General features: G+C 37.4%; 1 protein-coding gene across 1 annotated transcript in view; it reads right to left on the minus strand.

The window, feature by feature from the left end:
- Positions 1 to 18,302, minus strand: part of LOC141441028 (neuropeptide CCHamide-1 receptor-like) — a 279,791-nt gene that overhangs the window by 84,420 nt on the left and 177,069 nt on the right. Inside the window, exon 2 of the mRNA XM_074105647.1 lies at positions 1,485 to 1,687. Coding sequence (XP_073961748.1) covers positions 1,485 to 1,675 — 191 coding nt within the window. The 5' untranslated portion in view covers positions 1,676 to 1,687. The remainder of the gene's footprint in view (positions 1 to 1,484; positions 1,688 to 18,302) is intronic.

Consider the following 18,302-nt stretch of genomic DNA (forward strand, 5'->3'; position numbering starts at 1 on the left):
CAACGGCAATGAACTCCACGATGTAATTTTTAGACATTCCCATAGGAATTAGGTAAAATTAAAAAAAAAATTCAACAGCCGAATCTGACAGTTTACGCGTGCGAAGCTGCGGGTTAAAGTCATTGAAAATAATTTAACTTCGCATCCACAACTGTAGGGCTACTACGAAACTCGAAACTCGAAGTTCGTGTCGTGCATGCGGTCCCTCTGACACTTATACTGTTTAATAGTAGAGCGAGAGGGACGGTACGATACGAACTTCGAGTTTCGAGTTTCGTAGTAGCCCTGCTGATCTAGCCCGACCGATATGACGTCATAGAAATAGCAAAGGCGAGAATGAATGGCGCGTGAACAAGGGTGGATGTATGACGTCACAAAGACGTAAAAATGGTAATTGGAAATTACTTCGCCGCTATCGCGAATGATTATGTGAATGGTTCAATGTTAAATTATTTGCATAAGCGTGCGGAGTTTTACGGCTGAACTAACAAACTAGTGAACCAATAGTAGATTGTTCAACACGGGGCTAAAACAAGTCATTTCATTATGGTTATTTATATATATCTTCGATTTTTTTTGAAGTGACGCTTTAAATGCTTCCGCTTTAAATTACAAACTATTTTAAAAACTGGACTAGGAATAATATAATGAATTCATTTTAAATAAAAATATAGAGAAAGAGTCGTTATTCTATGGCAAACTTAGGAGGTTCCTGATTGAGAACTCGTTCTACAGTCTGAAGGAGTATCTTGATTTTAAGGTTTAACATTGTTAATATGTTTTAGTTCCTAAGTCCTAGAATAACTTTTTTGTGTTTATTTTATAATATTGCTGTGCCCTAACGGGGTTTATGCCGGGTACATGTAAATTAATATAAAATCTTGTAAAACCCATAAAATGCAATAAATGAATTATGAATCATAACTGAATAGATTCATATTCGTAATCACTAATTGTATTTCGTTGTGTACGTGTATGAAATCGTGTCTTTTTAAATATGTTTGAACAGTTGTCATTTTGAGGTTATTTCCACGCCCTAAAAATTGTCTCTATACACAATCACTGAAAATGGCGATAATCCTCCAAAAAACGAATTTGTTTAGGAGGTTCCAACAAAAAAAAAATTAATCCCTAGAGATTAATGAGGAGCTTTAGTCCCGATATGCAGAGACTAAGGTAACATTTTAAGAGCATGAGAAGTGAAAAAACCATTACTGCTCGCTACCTCAAGCAACTCCTACTCCTCCAAACTATTAAAATTTGAAAGAAAAAAGTCTGAAGTTTCACAACTTTTTTAAGTTTTTAAAAAAGCCTGGCTAATGCCGCGGCTTCACTATGGATGCAGGCCGCTTCCAGCCGGAACAACTGGAGGTCTATGACGGAGGCCTACGTCAAACAGTGAACGTCAAATTCAAATTCAAATTTATTATATTCTCATCCTACAGCTGATATGATGATAATGATAAGTTTTCGACTGTACTTACGTGTTGGGTACATTCCTCATAGCCTTATGCCTGACGAATACGGCAACCAATGTCCCATTGCCGACGACACCGATGACAAATATTAACGCAAAGATGGTGGGAACTATGTAGGTCTCTGGCCGCTCATAGTAAGGCTGGTACGGTTCCGATTCATTCATAAACTCTTCTTGTGTTATGTTGAATTCTTCCATGGTGCATGTTATCTGTAAAAATGAGAATTTGGAGTTAATAAAAATTGTTATGCTCAAAATTTGTAAATCGAAGTTCGTTTCGCACTATCCCTCTCACTCTTGTATTAAATAGTATGTGTAAGAGGGAAGTGCCGCGCCTGGTTTCATATTCATATTCATATTCATATTCATATTCATATTCATATTCATATTCATATTCATATTCATATTCATTTATTCGCTTTCAGAACAGGACGGACCCATATCTTCTTGTGGGTGTCGTAAAAGACGACTAAGGGACCTGAGGCTGTATTGTCTTACGCGCAGACGCTTGCTATCGCATCCATTATTTCTTTCTGTCTAACGGTGTAATATGGTGACAGAAAGAGATGGTGAAAGCAAAGGCAAGAGCCCGCGCGTAAGAGCGTGCGCACACTAGTGTTTTTGTCGGCGATTTCTCGGCGGAGCGAATTCCCGCTCAAACGAATTCGAGCACGCTGCAGTATCTCCGTGATTATTTGCCGCCAACGTATATGACCTGACCATACGTGGCTTAAACGCCGCATCCACGCGACGGCATCGCGGCGGCACGCAGGCAGCGAATAATCGCGGAGATAGACCAGCGTGCTCGCCGCGTTCCCGCTCCGCCGAGAAACCGCCGCCAAAAAATAATAAGGCCTCTAATCGGCCATTCTCATTTTACTGTGCACCCGTCTAATTACCGTAGCTACCGCTATTTTCCTCACCAGTGACACGGTAATTAGACTTGAGTGTACAGATAAAATAATGTAAATGGCCGCTATCCTTTTTAACCCCCGACGCAAAAAGAGGGGTGTTATAAGTTTGACTGCTATGTGTGTCTGTCTGTGGCACCGTAGCTCTTAAATGGGTAGACCGATTTGAATGCGGTACGGTTATCTCATACAACCTTATTATCTTGATCAGAAGGTACAAGTTTCTGTTCCTATTTTTTTTTTAAGTGTGTTGTAATTATTTTAGGGAGGAATGATGTTAGGCTTGTAGGTTAGTAAATTAAATCAATATGCAATGTATGGGCAATGGGCTGTTTTGTATGTTTTTTATACGATCAGCTCTATCGAAAAAAAAAACACATGCACTTGGCATTTTTAACTATTTTAACTATTATTAATCGTTATCATGTTTTAATTTTATTTAACCACTGGTACGTGCATAATTTGTAGTTTACAATTAATTTTTCCTGTTTTTTACTTGGTTTTTATTATAATATACTTATTTCTTCATTTTATTTACGTATAGATAAGCTTAGTAATTTTTATGTGTAGGTATCATTCCCGTTCTGAAAGACAATCAGCGCTGCAGGCGTCTAACGGCTCAGCATAATGCTGAGTCAGCGGCCGTTTCGCTTTTGCGGGGACACACACTTACAAAATTGTGCGTGTACCTACTATTTTCGTTTTTGTATGTTTGATTTATTTGTGTGCAATTGTTTGTCTTTGTAAAAGTAAATAAATGTCTTCTTTCTTTATTTCTTACTCTTACGTCCCCGTGAAAAATATACCTCAAGTAATTAAACGTAAATTAGAACCATCACACGTAATATTTCCTCTAATCTATCTATATCTTCTTTCGTAATCTAACTCCTACAAAGTATAACAAATTAAAATGTGGTTAACAGCGTGTTCAGATTTGAATGTTTCTTGCTATCTGGTTTTATAGGCAAAGCTGTTGCTCCGATAAAATGAGTTCCGTGTTGTCGTTAATTTTATGGCTTCCTTCAGCAATATAAAATGGTTCGAAATTGACTTTAAAAACATAGTAAAAATTATTTTAAAAGTAAGACACGTTCGAATTTGAAAACAAATTTGTCATCACCATATGAGCCCTTAGTGGAAGTTTTTCGCAACAAGTTACTAAACTTCCAAACGTATTCGTGCTAAAAGTATCATTTTTAGGAACAAATAATTAAAATATCCGTACTCGTCAAACTGAACGATATTAGTTCAGCGACTTTCAAAAATACATTAATTAGTTTTTGGGTTTCCGTACCCGAAGGGTAAAAACGGGACCCTGTTACTAAGACTTCACTGTCTGTCTGTCTGTCACCAGGCTGTATCTCGTGAACCGTGATAGCTACAGTTGAAATTTTCACAGAAGATGTATTTCTGTTGCCGCTATAGCAACAAATACTAAAACAGAATAAAATAAATATTTAGGGGGTCCATATTGGCTCATATACAATTTTTTATTCGATTATTTATAATAATACCGCTTTGTTATCATAATCATCATTTCTCCGAAAATTGTTTTTTATATATTATAAAGATCACGGTTCATGAGATACAGCCTGGTGACTGACGGACAGACGGACGGACAGCGAAGGGTCCCGTTTTTTGCCCTTTGGGTACGGAACCCTAAAAAGACAGTGACACGGATTCAAGAAATAGGTAAATAAAACAAAAGCAGTTATTACTTACCTACACCCTTCTCTTATCCGACCAAACACAAAAGCAAAGACCCTGTCGAAGGTCAATTCGATAAGGCATATCAGTGACTCAACCCGTAAGGGCTGTGTTATTTACCTTTGGAAATTCGAGGACAAGAAATGCGAACTACGTGGCCCGTAGTTTTAATATATAACATATAGGTAGAGTCATTCACGATGACGCGTGCCGTGGTTCTTATTACAATGTCATTAATGTCTAATTTTGTCAAAATCACTTGTCTTCGTGGATGGCACTAGGTATAGGACCGAGAAAGCGGTATTTGGTTTTGGGTTGAGTATTTTAGAAGCTATTGATGGACTTCGCAGTTATGGTATGTGTTCCTGAATGGGTACCAGCTGTTTCTTATCTTTGTGCACACAGTCAATGGACGCCAGTACCGTGGATGTAGTATAACTCTTTACAATAATAATTTTCTTTTTAATAATTCAAAAAACGTTAATTAAATGGTTAGTTAATATTATAAATGCGAAAGCGTGTGTATTTGTATGTTTGTCCGTCTTTCACGTCGAAACAGAGCGAAGGATCGACCAAATCCATCATAACTTTAGCTTTTTCTCTGATACTTTATGATATGATTTACTTTTTATATCTGCCTACTTGTGTCATCTAAAATCTAGATGGTTTTGACATAGACATGCCACAGTGAACATGCAGATATTAACACTACTACACATTACACATTAACATTACTAATACTATGATCCTGTGTTGGTCAAAATGTAAATATTATAATTATTATTAAAAAATAAGATTTTCAGACTTTTCTAATTGGTTATGATAAAGTATCAAATTTCAAGTTTCTAGGATAGCCGGAAAGTACCTACCCTTTACATTTTTCGGTTACCACAATTTGTATGTAAACATCTTTTTTTTGGTATCCTGCTGTTATATTTCCCAACTTTCAATTTTCTCTGAAACCAAAAAAAAATCTCAGTCTCTTTTATTTATGGTTTTAAAGAAACAGTATTTTAGGTAAGGTTTGTTTTAAATACGAAAATTCCGAAAAAAAGATTATTTCAGAGAAAATCATGAGTTGGGAAATGAAATAATTTGGCAAATGAAACATTTGCGAATAATATTTCGGCGAAAAGGCAGATAACCCTTTTTTAAATGACTATCATAAAATTGTGTTCACTTAAACTTTGATTTTTTCTCTTCATGGGGTGTATTTGAAGTTAATTTCTCCTGAGAAAAAAGATGTTGACGTTGATAAAGTGATGCTATAAAGGTTCTACATTTTTCTTTGAGATTTGAAACGTTAGAAATTTCAGTATCTGAGTTTAATAAAGTATTCAGTCTATTTTTTTTCTCTAAAAAGGTCTAAACAATAAAGACATTGATACACGTTTATCTCCATTTCATAATCGCACAGTGAGTCCCTATTCCAGTCACGTCACAAGCCTCGATATTATCAGCGTCCCAGTATTACTGAATTCCCTATCGAATGAAATATCGCGAGGCAGAAGTTCGTTTCATTGTTGAATTTGAAACGTGAAGCAGCAATTACACTGCGTCGTTCACCTAATGCGGTCGCCGAATTTGTTTCAAACTACTTTGGCGAACGACCGTCGCCTTTACATTAGTCTGTCCGTCTACTGCGGCGGCCGTATTTAAGGCGGTGGCAGCTGTCACTCGCCGAATGCGACCGACTACAGTGTTCTTTACACTTTTGCGGTCGCCGCATGCAGCATGCGGCAAACGACTCAGTGTAATTGCCGCTTGACTGACATTAAGTACGAAAATTGTACTTTAGTAGTATTGTATGTATGTACGTATGTAAACTCTTTATTGTACAAACTTCTTTATTGTTAAACTTAGATTAAGAATCCTGCAATTGCCCCTTAGTATCAAATGGTAACATAAAAAATGTACGGTTCGTATCTTACCGTCCTGCCGACGCTTATATTATTTAATACGAGAGTGAGAGGGACGGTACAATACGAACTTCGATTTTCGAATTCCGTTATAGCCCTGCTGAAACTAATTGAGAGAGCACGATAAATACAAACTTTTTCGATTAAATACGATAGAAAACCATTATGCACTTACATTTGTAACACACATGGGCTATTATATTATTACCAACAGTTGTATATGTGCAAGTTACGGAAATTTTCAAAAGTGGGAAAAGTTTTCGAAAATTTCTGGAAATGTTCACAAGAAATATGGGAAATTTTAATTTAAGAAACGGAAAGATTCAATCCCCATACAAACTTGTGAGAGGTTTCCCAAATTTTCCTATACGGAAAATTCCGCAATTTTGGAAAGTTTCCTTTGGCACATCAGTAGTTTTAACACAAGTAAATAATGATATGTGTTATACATACGTCCAACTTTGACAAAACAATCCTAGGATCGAATAAAGTTCGTGAATTCTGAACTTGTTTGAAAGTCCAAAGAAATACTCATGAGAGTAGGCACTAAGAAGAATTCAATTATTGTTGTTGATAAAAGGATCTCAAATATTAAAAAAGCAATTTCTGGTTCGGAAATAACTTTCGACTGCTCACCAACGGAACCTTTAAGGCATTCGAGGAAATTTAATTTCTGTGCCCAAGTAGGCGTGATGTATGCTCGCTCGTGGAGCAGTACCAATGAACCAATTTTGATAAAACATGTCTAAGATCCATTGCTAGAAAACCAGCTTTCAAATAATAAAAACCGCATTCAAATCGGTCCACCCGTTTAAGAGCTACGGTGCCACAGATAGACACACAGACATAACTACAGACTCACAGACACACATAGCGGCCAAACTTATAACACCCCTCTTTTTGCGTCAGGGGTTAAAAATAGGACTAGAAGGGTCATGTCTCCCGTGACCCACCCCTTCGGACCGCGCTTGGTCGATGAGATATAATACTGGCAACGTTTACTGGCAACGTTTTCTGGAGGTGTGAAGTTCCCAATACAGTTCGTGGAAACTACGGCCTTCTGAGAACTTCTTCTTCTGTAAACGTTTCTAAATTGTCGGTACATTGACAGTGGAAAAGCGCGCTTTTAGAACATAATTTCCGCGTAATTGTAATTATAATATAAATTCCGTATAATTGACGCGGGAATCCTTCTGTCCGCCCCCAGCTCAGATTTCATCATATTGCACGGAATCATGAAGCAAATTGAATAAAGAAACCTCTGAAAAAATGACGCGTAACATATTAAGATCAGCTTATTTCCGACGTTTTAGTTTTAGATAATACACCTAAGACTGGCCTACCCACTCGAAGCATTGCATGCGCAAACGGCTTGTGCAAAATTTTCGCAAAAACCGTATTGCGTCCAAAATCCATTTGTGCAGTATACCGTTTTGCCGTCTTATTGCGCATGCTTGCTAGTGCAAATTGGAATTTGCACAAGTATGATCGAGCGTGTAGCCGGACCCTTACAGCTAATATTTTTACGCTAAGATGATCCCCGACGTTTCAGCCACATTGCACAGCGGCTGTACCTACTCTCGATTAAATTAGCATAATGCACTATCTCTTTCTATCTTCATCATAATACCGTGTGACAGAAAGAAATTGTAAATATTATTGTGATTCCGATTGCGTTACACTATAAGGCCTCGGCCATTCTCATTTTACAACTGTGCACCTGTCTAATTACCGTACCTACCTACCGCTTTTTTCTGCACTAATGACACGGTAATTACACTTAAGGGCACAGATAAATGTATATGGCATGACAGCCATCCTTTTTCTAGATGTGCACTCAGTCTCAGCGCCGTGACGCTTTTACATGAAAATAAAAGTGAAACGGTAATTAGACGAGTGCATAGTAAAATGAGAATGACCGGCCTCTGTTCATTTAGCTGTTAGAGTTTTTCAAACTATCCACACTTGATCTTGATTTTGTAAAGGCCCTGTCAACTGTAATGGAATGTGGGTGAAATTCCAAGTTAATTTTAGCAATAAATTGTCACGTTGGAGTCCCGGGTGTAATAATGTAACTAGTCTTATGCACGTGTAAACCATTATGTCTAGCAGTTTAATTGAAATTCAGGGTTCAATTCCCTAAAATTACGCTATTCATTTAAGTTGCATGACTAATCCATATCCAACTACATCTACCTAACAAATTTCTTCCAAAAACCTTCTAGTTTATTCACGCACCGCGTACATTATATTCACATTACATTTAAACCAATCATAATTCATAATCATAATTTGATTGCTCAGTAGCGACATCTCTTGTCTGGGTGAGCGGTTAGATCCAAAAGAATGTGACGTCTCTCGATGAGAGCGAAACATATCGATGGTGGAAGTCTCAATTGGCGTAAGGGACAAAATACCGAAAATCACTTTTAAACATAGAAAATTAGAGTTTTTTTTCTCTATCGATTGGTCGTATTCAAGTTACGATACGCCCCTTACTTTTGCTGTTATCAACATTTATTATTTTAAAATAAAATAGCTTAAGGGACATGATACAAAAATTTGAGCTGAAAAATGGCGTAAATGTATTATTTTTTTAATATTTGGGTCGTAAGGGCTGTAGCAGTCTCATATGTAAAAAAAAACAACAAATAGAATAAAAGGCGTATGGGTCAATTATTGTTTCATTGCCCTTTACACCCCAACATTTTATAACGAATAAGATAAAAAAGCAAGAAGTTGTTGGGCGTACCTTACCGCCTGTACCTATTTCTTGTACCTAACATCAAAATACTAACGCGTCTACCTACCTTCCACGCGCCGAGCGTTTGCGCATTGCACATTCGGTCAGTCGTGCCAGACACGTCAAACACGGAGGACGTATTTGATTGCCTACGTTTGTTCTTTGTCAACGCGCGTATTTTTTTATAAGATGCCAAAAGCAAACAAAAAAAGATTAAGTTGATGGATCCCCTAATGGCTTGACGTCGAGCTAACATTTCCGTAATGGAATTTCAGTCAAGGATGTTGAGGTAAATTTCTCTTAGCTACTTTGTTTATTTTAAGCTGTCCTGAGAGCTGTCTTGACGTATAATTAATTATGTATGTTGAAAGTTAAAAAATGGTATAATCGGAACGTCGTAAGGGACATTAAAAAACAGCAATTTATAAAATAAGAAATACTTTTATGGGCGTAAGGGGTATAAAAAGCAAGAGCTAGAGTAAATTGTCGCTCGTAAGGGGCAGTAGCAAACAGACATTAAAAAAAAGGAGTAGTTGGTACGTCGTAAGGGGCATTAAACAACAGCAACTTATAAAATAAGGAATACTCTTATGGGCGTAAGGGACATCAAAAGCTAAAAGTAGAATAAATTGTTGCTCGTAAGGGACAGTAACAAACAGACATTTTAAAAATTGAGGTCATTTCATGGGTGTAAGGGGCACTTAATAGTAGATTATTGTCGTGGCCTGGAAGTAGGCAATTGCTGGCTGAGTATGAGTATTAAACGGACGAGCTTGCGAGTCCGTTTAACTAATACGAAGCCAGCAATTGCTACTCCAGCCGAGACTAATATAAAGATTTTCTCAAAAATGGAGAATAATTCTGAAATAGAATAAACTTGTTCTCAAAATATATTATAAAATTTAATTTTATTCCAATACTATTCTTATGCTTTCCCGCCTTTTTTAATTGAAAAATTAACTGCAGGTGTATTTTTCCACCGAAACACACCACAAGCTATTTCAGACCAATAGAAAAAGTCCCTTCAAACAAAATATCTGATACCGGCCATTAGACTTGGCTGTATACGACTTGTGCCAACATTTCCATGTCCTTTTTTACTTTAAAAAAAAATGTGACTGATTGCAGGCGCGCTAATTCATTATTGTCGAGCTAGCGCGCCTGCAATCTTTATAACTTTTTAATTTTTCGCTGACCATAAACTATGCACTTCACCTTCTGATATGTAAAGAATAATATCAACTTTTACGGACATTTTTGAGAAAGTAAAATACTTTGCTTGCTTCTTTTAGTTCATTAATATACCTTGTTAATGTTAGGTCGTAGAGGCATCAAAACAGATGGTTTTTAGAACTTGTAGTGATTGAAACAACAACTCCAGCAAGCATACTCCCAAATGTGCAAGAAATGGTGCAAGCAAGCATCCAAGAAAGCATGCAAGCAAGCAAGCAAGCATGTAAGCAACCACCTGAGCAAGCTTGCAAGTGAGCATGTAATTTTTGTCAATCAAATCAACAAACATGCAATTTTATCGGCCTGGGTTAGATGAACATCGCGGGTTACCCCGATCCCGCGATGACCGGTCTATGGTATCTACTCCAGCGCTCATGAAGCGGGCTGGCGTCCCACTCCCTCACAGCTGCAAGCAGTGTGTTAGAGGAAGCATAAATAGTGCAAGCATGCATGCAAGAAAGCGTGAAGCCAGAAGGCAAGCATGCATGCAAACAACAAATCAAGCAAGAATACTCCCACATGTGCAAGAAATAGTGCAAGCAAGCATGCAATCAACATGCAAGCAAGCATGCAAGCAAGCAAGCAAGCATGTAAGCAATAATGCAAGCAAGCAGAGTTAGTACGCCAGTGGTGGTAGTTGAAAATCAGTTCATCATCATCGTCATCAACAACATCATCAGTTCGTTTATCGCTATCCCGCCGGAGCTATGCTATTTTCCGGGATAAAACTTATTTACTTGGTGATTTTAACAGCTGCAATATCTTCCTTGACCCTCTCAGCTATAAACAAACAAGTCAGCCATAGCCGAGCATTTGTTGGAGTCCGGACCAAACCACTGGATTGAGCTTCACAATCCCAAAATTCTGTCCACGGAACGTCATTTCTACTCAAGAATGGTACGTGAAGCAGTTGAAATAAAAAAGCATAAAAATGACAATCGGGACGATGGATATAAGCTTTCATCTTCGTGAATCCTGTTATTAATAAGTGTCGACGTCGGGATGAGTGTTGTGAGTCGGTGTGATGGGGTGACAAATAAAATCACCAAGTGCGGGTAGTTCGTGATACGAGTGCTGGTACTATTAGTGATCAAGTGCAGGTAGTTCGAAGGACTCGCGCTGCTAGGCAGACTTGACACCCCCACACTTCAGTCCACTCGTGACCACGGCCACTGCAATGTTGCCGAAACGTCGAGGTAAATATTACTCGTGTGTGTTAGCGTGATAAGTCCCGTTGGTGGTATTTTGACTATGAGTGAGAATCACGAAAGTTTAAAACGTTATAAAAACTTATTTGAGTTTTATTTAACTTTTAACTTATAATGTCCATTTAAAGAAAATGTTACAAATTACATATTTTTTAAGGGGACGTGCAAAAAAATATGGATTTTGCGCGTTTTTTAAATAATTAAAGTGGTTCTTTGAGTTAATTCACTATGTTTTTAAATTTTACTACAGGAACTTACGTCAAAATATGTAGCAAATAGAATATATAATGTCCTATAAGACCAAAAATCGGTTACTACATTATTTATTTATTACGGTTTATGAGTGTAAGGGGCTATGACACCCGTATGTCACGGGCGTAAGGGACAGCTATTTTTCTTATTAAGCTTTTTACGAAAATGTCTATAGTTTCACGTTGAAAAGCAAGAAAATTCAAGATTTTACGTAATTATAAACGTCCTTCTAAGTTAAACATTAACAATGCTGTGAGGGTTTGAAAATTACCAAAAACTTCTTTTCGCTCTCCTGAAAAGTAGCATTTTGTCCCTTACGTCAATGTGAGACTTCCACCATCGATATATGTCGCTAGTGCTGCTGCTTAAGTAGCGTAGTGGGAAAAACTGCTTACTGCACAATCACATCTTTTAAACAGTAAGAGTTAGGCCACTACAGTTTTGAAGAAATTAACTTAATTAACCTCTAAAAGTTGACGGAAAACAAAAATAACACAGTGTGTAAAAGGCTGGCCAAAATTATTAAAACCTCGCCATATTCTGGAAAACCAATAGGACTAATTTCTTGCACTGGTAACAGTATATTCAATTTTATTGTCATCTGTCTATTGCTGCCAAAGTTTAACGTTGTTTACGCGTGGTATTTTAAAGTGTTATTTTGTGTTTTTGTGCGTTAAAATGCCAAGATTATCCATAGCCATGGAAGAAAAATAATTCACAATGTATTAAAGTATTTTACATAGAAAAAGTCCGAGGGATTAGAAAATATTTCTTTAAATAACATCACCGACACCGTTGTCAATATGACTGGTAGATATCGTATAGTAAGTGTAAAGAATGTTGCAATATAAAACGTAGAAGTGCTGCCCTCGCGTCAGGGTTTTTTATATTCTGGTCAGGCTATATCACTTACGACAAAATCATCTTCAAAATACCGAGGTCGGTAATAGAAATCTGGAATAATCGCGAAGCCAAAATACGAATTGAAACGAGAACGCGCTCTCTCTATTAACTTTCGTATTAAGTTAATTGAACGGCGAAATGAGATCATTTCATAAAACCAATTCAATTAAATGATATGCAGATTGATGAGTTATTGTTTGTAGGTGTCTTATTACTGGGGTTTTGAAATTTCAAGCACTCGAATGTTTTTCTCAAAATTAAGCGAAACGGTTTACCTATTAAAAATAAACACATACACTTTATTGTCGAAACTAAGGATAAAATAAAATCTTAAATATAACTTAACAATAAACTAAATACGTACTAAATTAGGTCTAAAAACCGGCCAAGAGCGTGTCGGACACGCCCAAAATAGGGTTCCTTAGCCATTACGAAAAAATAAGTAATATTTTTCTAAGGATTTCGTGTTTTACACGGAATCTTCCAAGTTTAGGTATATTTTATACCTTAGGCTGCTATTTACTCTTGAACTACCAATAATTCTCAAGCAAACTTAGCCGTTATAGTTTTCCTTGAAAGTTTGATATACTTACTACCATTCTGCAACGTCTTTTGTGCTCTAGTGCATTTAAAGACATTCCAAGTCTAGGATAAATACGAAATTTATGAGCATGGAAGTGCAATATAAGGGAACTTCAATAGGGGTAGTACACCGAAATCTAAAGTTCATTTCGTTTGGTCTTTCTTGCACTTTTGTTAATTAATTATAAGTACCTGGGCGATCGAGCTTTGCTCGGGCTGAAACTCGTTAGTAAGCGTTTTCTTAGAATATCAAATTTCATCGAAATCGTTGGAGCCGTTTCCGAAATCCCCGAAAAATATTTTTATATATAAAAGAATTGCTCGTTTAAAGGTATTAGATAGATTAGCGTGAGTGGAACGGCACGATGCGCACTTTGAAAATTGAATTTCGTTGTATAAGGCTCATACCACAAAGGACTTCCAACGATAGCTAATCAAACCACTAGCTATCAGTGTAACAGTACCTTAAACCTGGCGAAGATCTTATTCTGTCCCAGTAATTGAAGTGAGATGGCACTCGGTAACAACGTGGCACACGCGAGAAAAAAAACACTTATAAAAGTAGGTAATTGATATTTTCATCACACTTGCTCTTAAACAGTGTCGTAACATGCAGGCTACCTTAGTTGCAACCCCCAAATAAAACCCTCGACCTTAATGTGCTTGTCATGAAACCCGTGGTCGGTAAATGAGGCATTGCGCGTACACATTTTCTTGTCATGAAGCCCAAGGTAGGTAAATGACTCAGTGCCCGTACTGATGGCGCTGCGCCGTGCCGCGTGCGCGCGCTGCTGCAGGACTACATGGACCACCACATGCACACGCACGTTGCGGCGCATGCCGAGTGCCGAGGGAGGGGGAGGTAAAGGGCGACGCTGCCAAGAGCACAGCCTAAGGTATCGCCAATATTTGGAAGAATTATATTTTTTCTTTTACAAATATAAAATTTTTACTTGCAAATGTGATGAAAAACATTGTATGTCGCACGGGCGGTACTAGAATTACGAACATCGACTCATTAAAGCCCTCAGTCTTCGACTTCGGCTTCTAATAGACTCTCGCTCGTAATTCTTATTTACCGACCTTAAGACACAATGTACTATTGCTTTGCTAGAGCGCGTAATCTGCCATCTTAATGTAGGCGGCATGTAAAAGAAACAGTTGAGTTATAGGGCGTCCGGATGAAGTAGGATCTTTATGAGATGATATTACAATGGAGAATTAGGAAGAATTTGGATCCTAAAGACTTGTTTTACGATGCATTGATAATTTATATAACAAAATAATGAGATGCCGTCTCTGCCCATTCAGACGGAATAAATAAAGACGGCATCACAAATAGAATGTCACGTAAAATTTCGTCAATTAATAGTGAAACATTTCCTAAATTTATGTGGGCGCCAAAGTTCGCATACTTTTCGCTAGTCATACTGTATTTTTGTCCGAATCATCGTTTGTCATAATTTTTTTCCCCTCTCAAAATTCTGAATTTTAAAATGGTCATCCTGTAGAAAACAGTAGAAAGGTTAGGTTTGTTTTATAACAATTCTGAACAATCATTGGATTCAGAGAAAAAAGTTATGACAAACGATCGTCTGACAAAACATTAAATTCGGATTTCAACAAGTATGCGAGCGATATGGACCGTGACTACAATGTAATAGAGAACAAAAATAAGAAGTAAAAGGTTTTATTAATATAATGTTTTTTTTTTCTTTTTACTAAAAAGTTTACCTAAACGGTAAACAAAATATTGAAAAACGACTGCAAAAAAGTCGTACTAACTTTTTCTTGATTTTATTTATTATATAATCTGGTAATTGATTTTGGGTCAAATTTAACTAGTATATGTAGAAGTCGTGGTGGCCTAGGTTTGACCTATCGCCTCTCAAGCAGAGAGTCCTGGGTTCAAAGTTTGACCTATCGCCTCTCAAGCAGAGGGTCGTGGGACCCCGGCTCGCACCTCTGAGTTTTTCAAAATTCATGCGCGGAATTACATTGAAATTTACCACGAGCTTTGCGGTGTGAAGGAAAATATCGAGAGGAAACCTGCACAGCCTGCGGAGCCCAATCCGCACTGGCCCGCGTTGGAAATATGGCCCAAGCAATTTCATATACAATACATAAATTATCAAAATCCTGCCATTACAGAAAGATTAGTAAGTAAACCTAATTACAAATCACGGAAGTAAAAATGCTATCAGTACCAAAACGAATGAACCAATCAAAATTCACTAGAGTGTTTCTGAGAGGCGCGAGCCTATCAATCGCCACCATTGATTAATTGCAAACAGTGTAATCCATTTTGCTGAGTGATGGAGCGACTACAGCACTCTTAGTTTAGTGTATACTTAGGCACGGCTATTGTTTAAGCGGGATCTGTTTTTATTCGATTGCCACGTCACTGTAGTCTATTTATAGGGTTCCGTAGCCAAAAGGCGGAATAAGAACCCAGATTGTTGGTTTTGTAATCGTAATTCACAAAAGTAAATAGCGGGACGATTTGAACGCATATTACTTAAGTAGAGTAGAGTTGCAGGAGCATAGGGCACGTATCTGTATCGAAATATCGAAAATGGAAATATCGATAGATAAAATATTGACGCTCAAAATATCTAACCTAACCTACGCTACTTTCGATATTTTGCCCGTCGACTTTTTAACTTTACATATATTAATTTTCGATATTCAGATGGGAGCGCCAAAGTTCGCATACTCTTCGCTAGTTATACCGTATTTTTAGTCCGAATCATCGTTTGTCATACTTTTTTTCTCACTGAAACCCTACAATTTTCTGAAATTTTTAAATAGTCGTCCTATAGAAAACTATAGGTTAGGTTCGGTTTGTTTTAATAATAGTAAAATTGTGAACAATTATTGGATTCAGTGAAAAAAAAGTTATGAACAAACGATCATTCTGACAAACGATCATTCTGACAAACAATCATTCTGACAAAACATTACATTCGGACTTACAATAAGTATGCGAGCCGATATGGACACATTCAGATACGTATCCAAGGAGCATGATGTCGACAGGGATGAATGGCGGAGAAAAAAGGCAACGCCATTGCCTAGCAGTAGGAGTTTAAAAGGCTGAAAAAAAAATACAAGCATAATTGTAATTTTGTCTGACATATTTTTACTGTAGGTACCTAATAGATACTTTATTCTGTATCGTTTACAATTTTATTCAGTAGTTACGTTCTCCACTTTTCCAACCCTTTTGGGAACACGTACATAATCACAGCAACACATACTCCAAGAACCTTATTCATGAAAGAAACCACGTCAATCGTAACTGGGTTCAATCCTCAACACAGTCAATGAGAACATTTCCAACTAGGGGTTTATGGTATAATCGTGTTCGTCATATACAAATAAAGAGACGGAATAAGTCACGTATCAAATCTTACCGGACCGGATTGTGCACGGAAATCACGAAATATCAAGTTACTAACTTACTACATTTGATCGGATCGGTCGAGACGTCACAAGTGTAAAAATATTGACGGATTCCGTGTATTTATAGCAAATATGGCTTTCACGCCTTTCAGGGGTCAGGGGCCTTAGGCCGTATTGCCTATAACGTTTCTCACGCTCGCGATCGCAATCAAATGACAGATTATGTATGCAAAAACTGTCATTTGATTGCGATCACGAGCGCCAGAAACGTCAGGCAATACCGCCTTTTATTGTCTAATAGGCTCGGAATCACAATCGTTTTCACCATTTCTCTCTGTCACACTGTGTAAGACGAGGGTAGAAATATATGGTAAATGCGATCCCGAACGCCAGCGAGTTAGACAATACGACCTCAAAGGCACAAAGTTAAAAAACTTTTCAGTTCAGTCATTCAATTTCTTCAATTCAATTCATTCAGTCGTTCAATTCAGTGTCTTCAACGGTGTATTCAACGACATGGTCGACATACATTAATAAACCAATAGAGTCGTAATACAAGTTATTCAATTCTGTCTCATTCGTTATGTAATGTACCTATCTCTTACACCGAACCAGAACTAATTTTCACGATAGTGTTTTCTTTTACATGGAGTCATTCGTTTAGTTCATCGCATTTTAGTGCACAGGCCTTCTCTCAGAATGAGAAGGCTTTGGCCGCAGTATGGAATAATACTACTTAATAACAGTCACGGGCCTTCGAGATGTTAACCAGTAGAGTCGACCATCCAAATCTGAAAATTATTTGTGTGTAGGAATTCCAACACACAACGAGTACGAGTTATACGAGTAATAAAATATAAAGAAAAAACAATAAATAAATTTTACTTGCCTGTACCCAGTAATGACGTGAAGAAAAAACATCGTGAGGAAACCTGTACACACCTGCGAAGCACTTCAATGATGAAGATCCCAATTCGCATTGGGTCCGCGTGGGAACTACGGCCCAAGCCCCTCTCATTCTGAGAGGAGGCCTGCGCCCAGCAGTGAGACGTATATAGGCTGGGGTATTACCCAGTAATGGAACAATATAGTAAGTTAATATATTTAAACGAGCAAATCTTATCTATTTTTTTGGGAATCTCGAAAACGACTTAAACGTTTTCAATGAAAGTAGCTTGTGGGGGTTTTAGGAGGTGAAAAATTGTTTAGCTAGGTCTTAACTCTGGGTAATGCGTGTTTTTGAGTCTTGGCTCGAGCGAAGCTCGGTTGCCCAGGTAAAATAAACTCTATTTCCATTAATCCAGCGGCAACTTTTTAATAGCCCATTAAAAATAAACTCATCGTAACAAAACGATGTGACGTGATGTCACGTGGATTTCAAAAATGAATGTAGAATAAAAAGATCGTGTAAAAGAGCGTACCTATAGAATAAGTAATTAATTGAGTCAGGCGTTACTTTGCGAAGTTCCATGTCAATGAACTAAAAGAATTTCTTTGCTCACCCGCGACCGTAAAAGGTTAAGTGAAGTTTCTGTTAAAAAATATAAATCCAAGCTTTTTGCTGACTGTACTTATTGTTAAATTTACTTGAATCATCATCCAACATACATGTGTATATACCAAACTTCAGGTCAATCAGACCACTAGAAGTGAATCAAAATGAACTTGCAAGATTTGACCCAAAAAGAACAACAATAAACGGGCAAGTTAAATAAGTAAAAGCTTGTAATAAAAGTTTTGATTTTGATATTGCAATAAGATAATTGTGATGTCGAGTTTTAATATAGGTAATAGTAGATTGATAAACAAGGGTTGTAAGTGATCAATTACACCCAAGATATTTAGGCGCACGAGCGAGCAAAGCGAGCGAGGGTGCTTATAGTTCGCGGGTGTAACTGATCATTTACACTCGAGTTTAACACTACTTTTCATCACAAATGCGAGGAAATAAAGAAAAACCGT

The sequence above is a fragment of the Choristoneura fumiferana genome, chromosome 23 (genome assembly GCF_025370935.1).
Source record: "Choristoneura fumiferana chromosome 23, NRCan_CFum_1, whole genome shotgun sequence".
Taxonomy (NCBI): Eukaryota; Metazoa; Arthropoda; class Insecta; order Lepidoptera; family Tortricidae; genus Choristoneura; species Choristoneura fumiferana.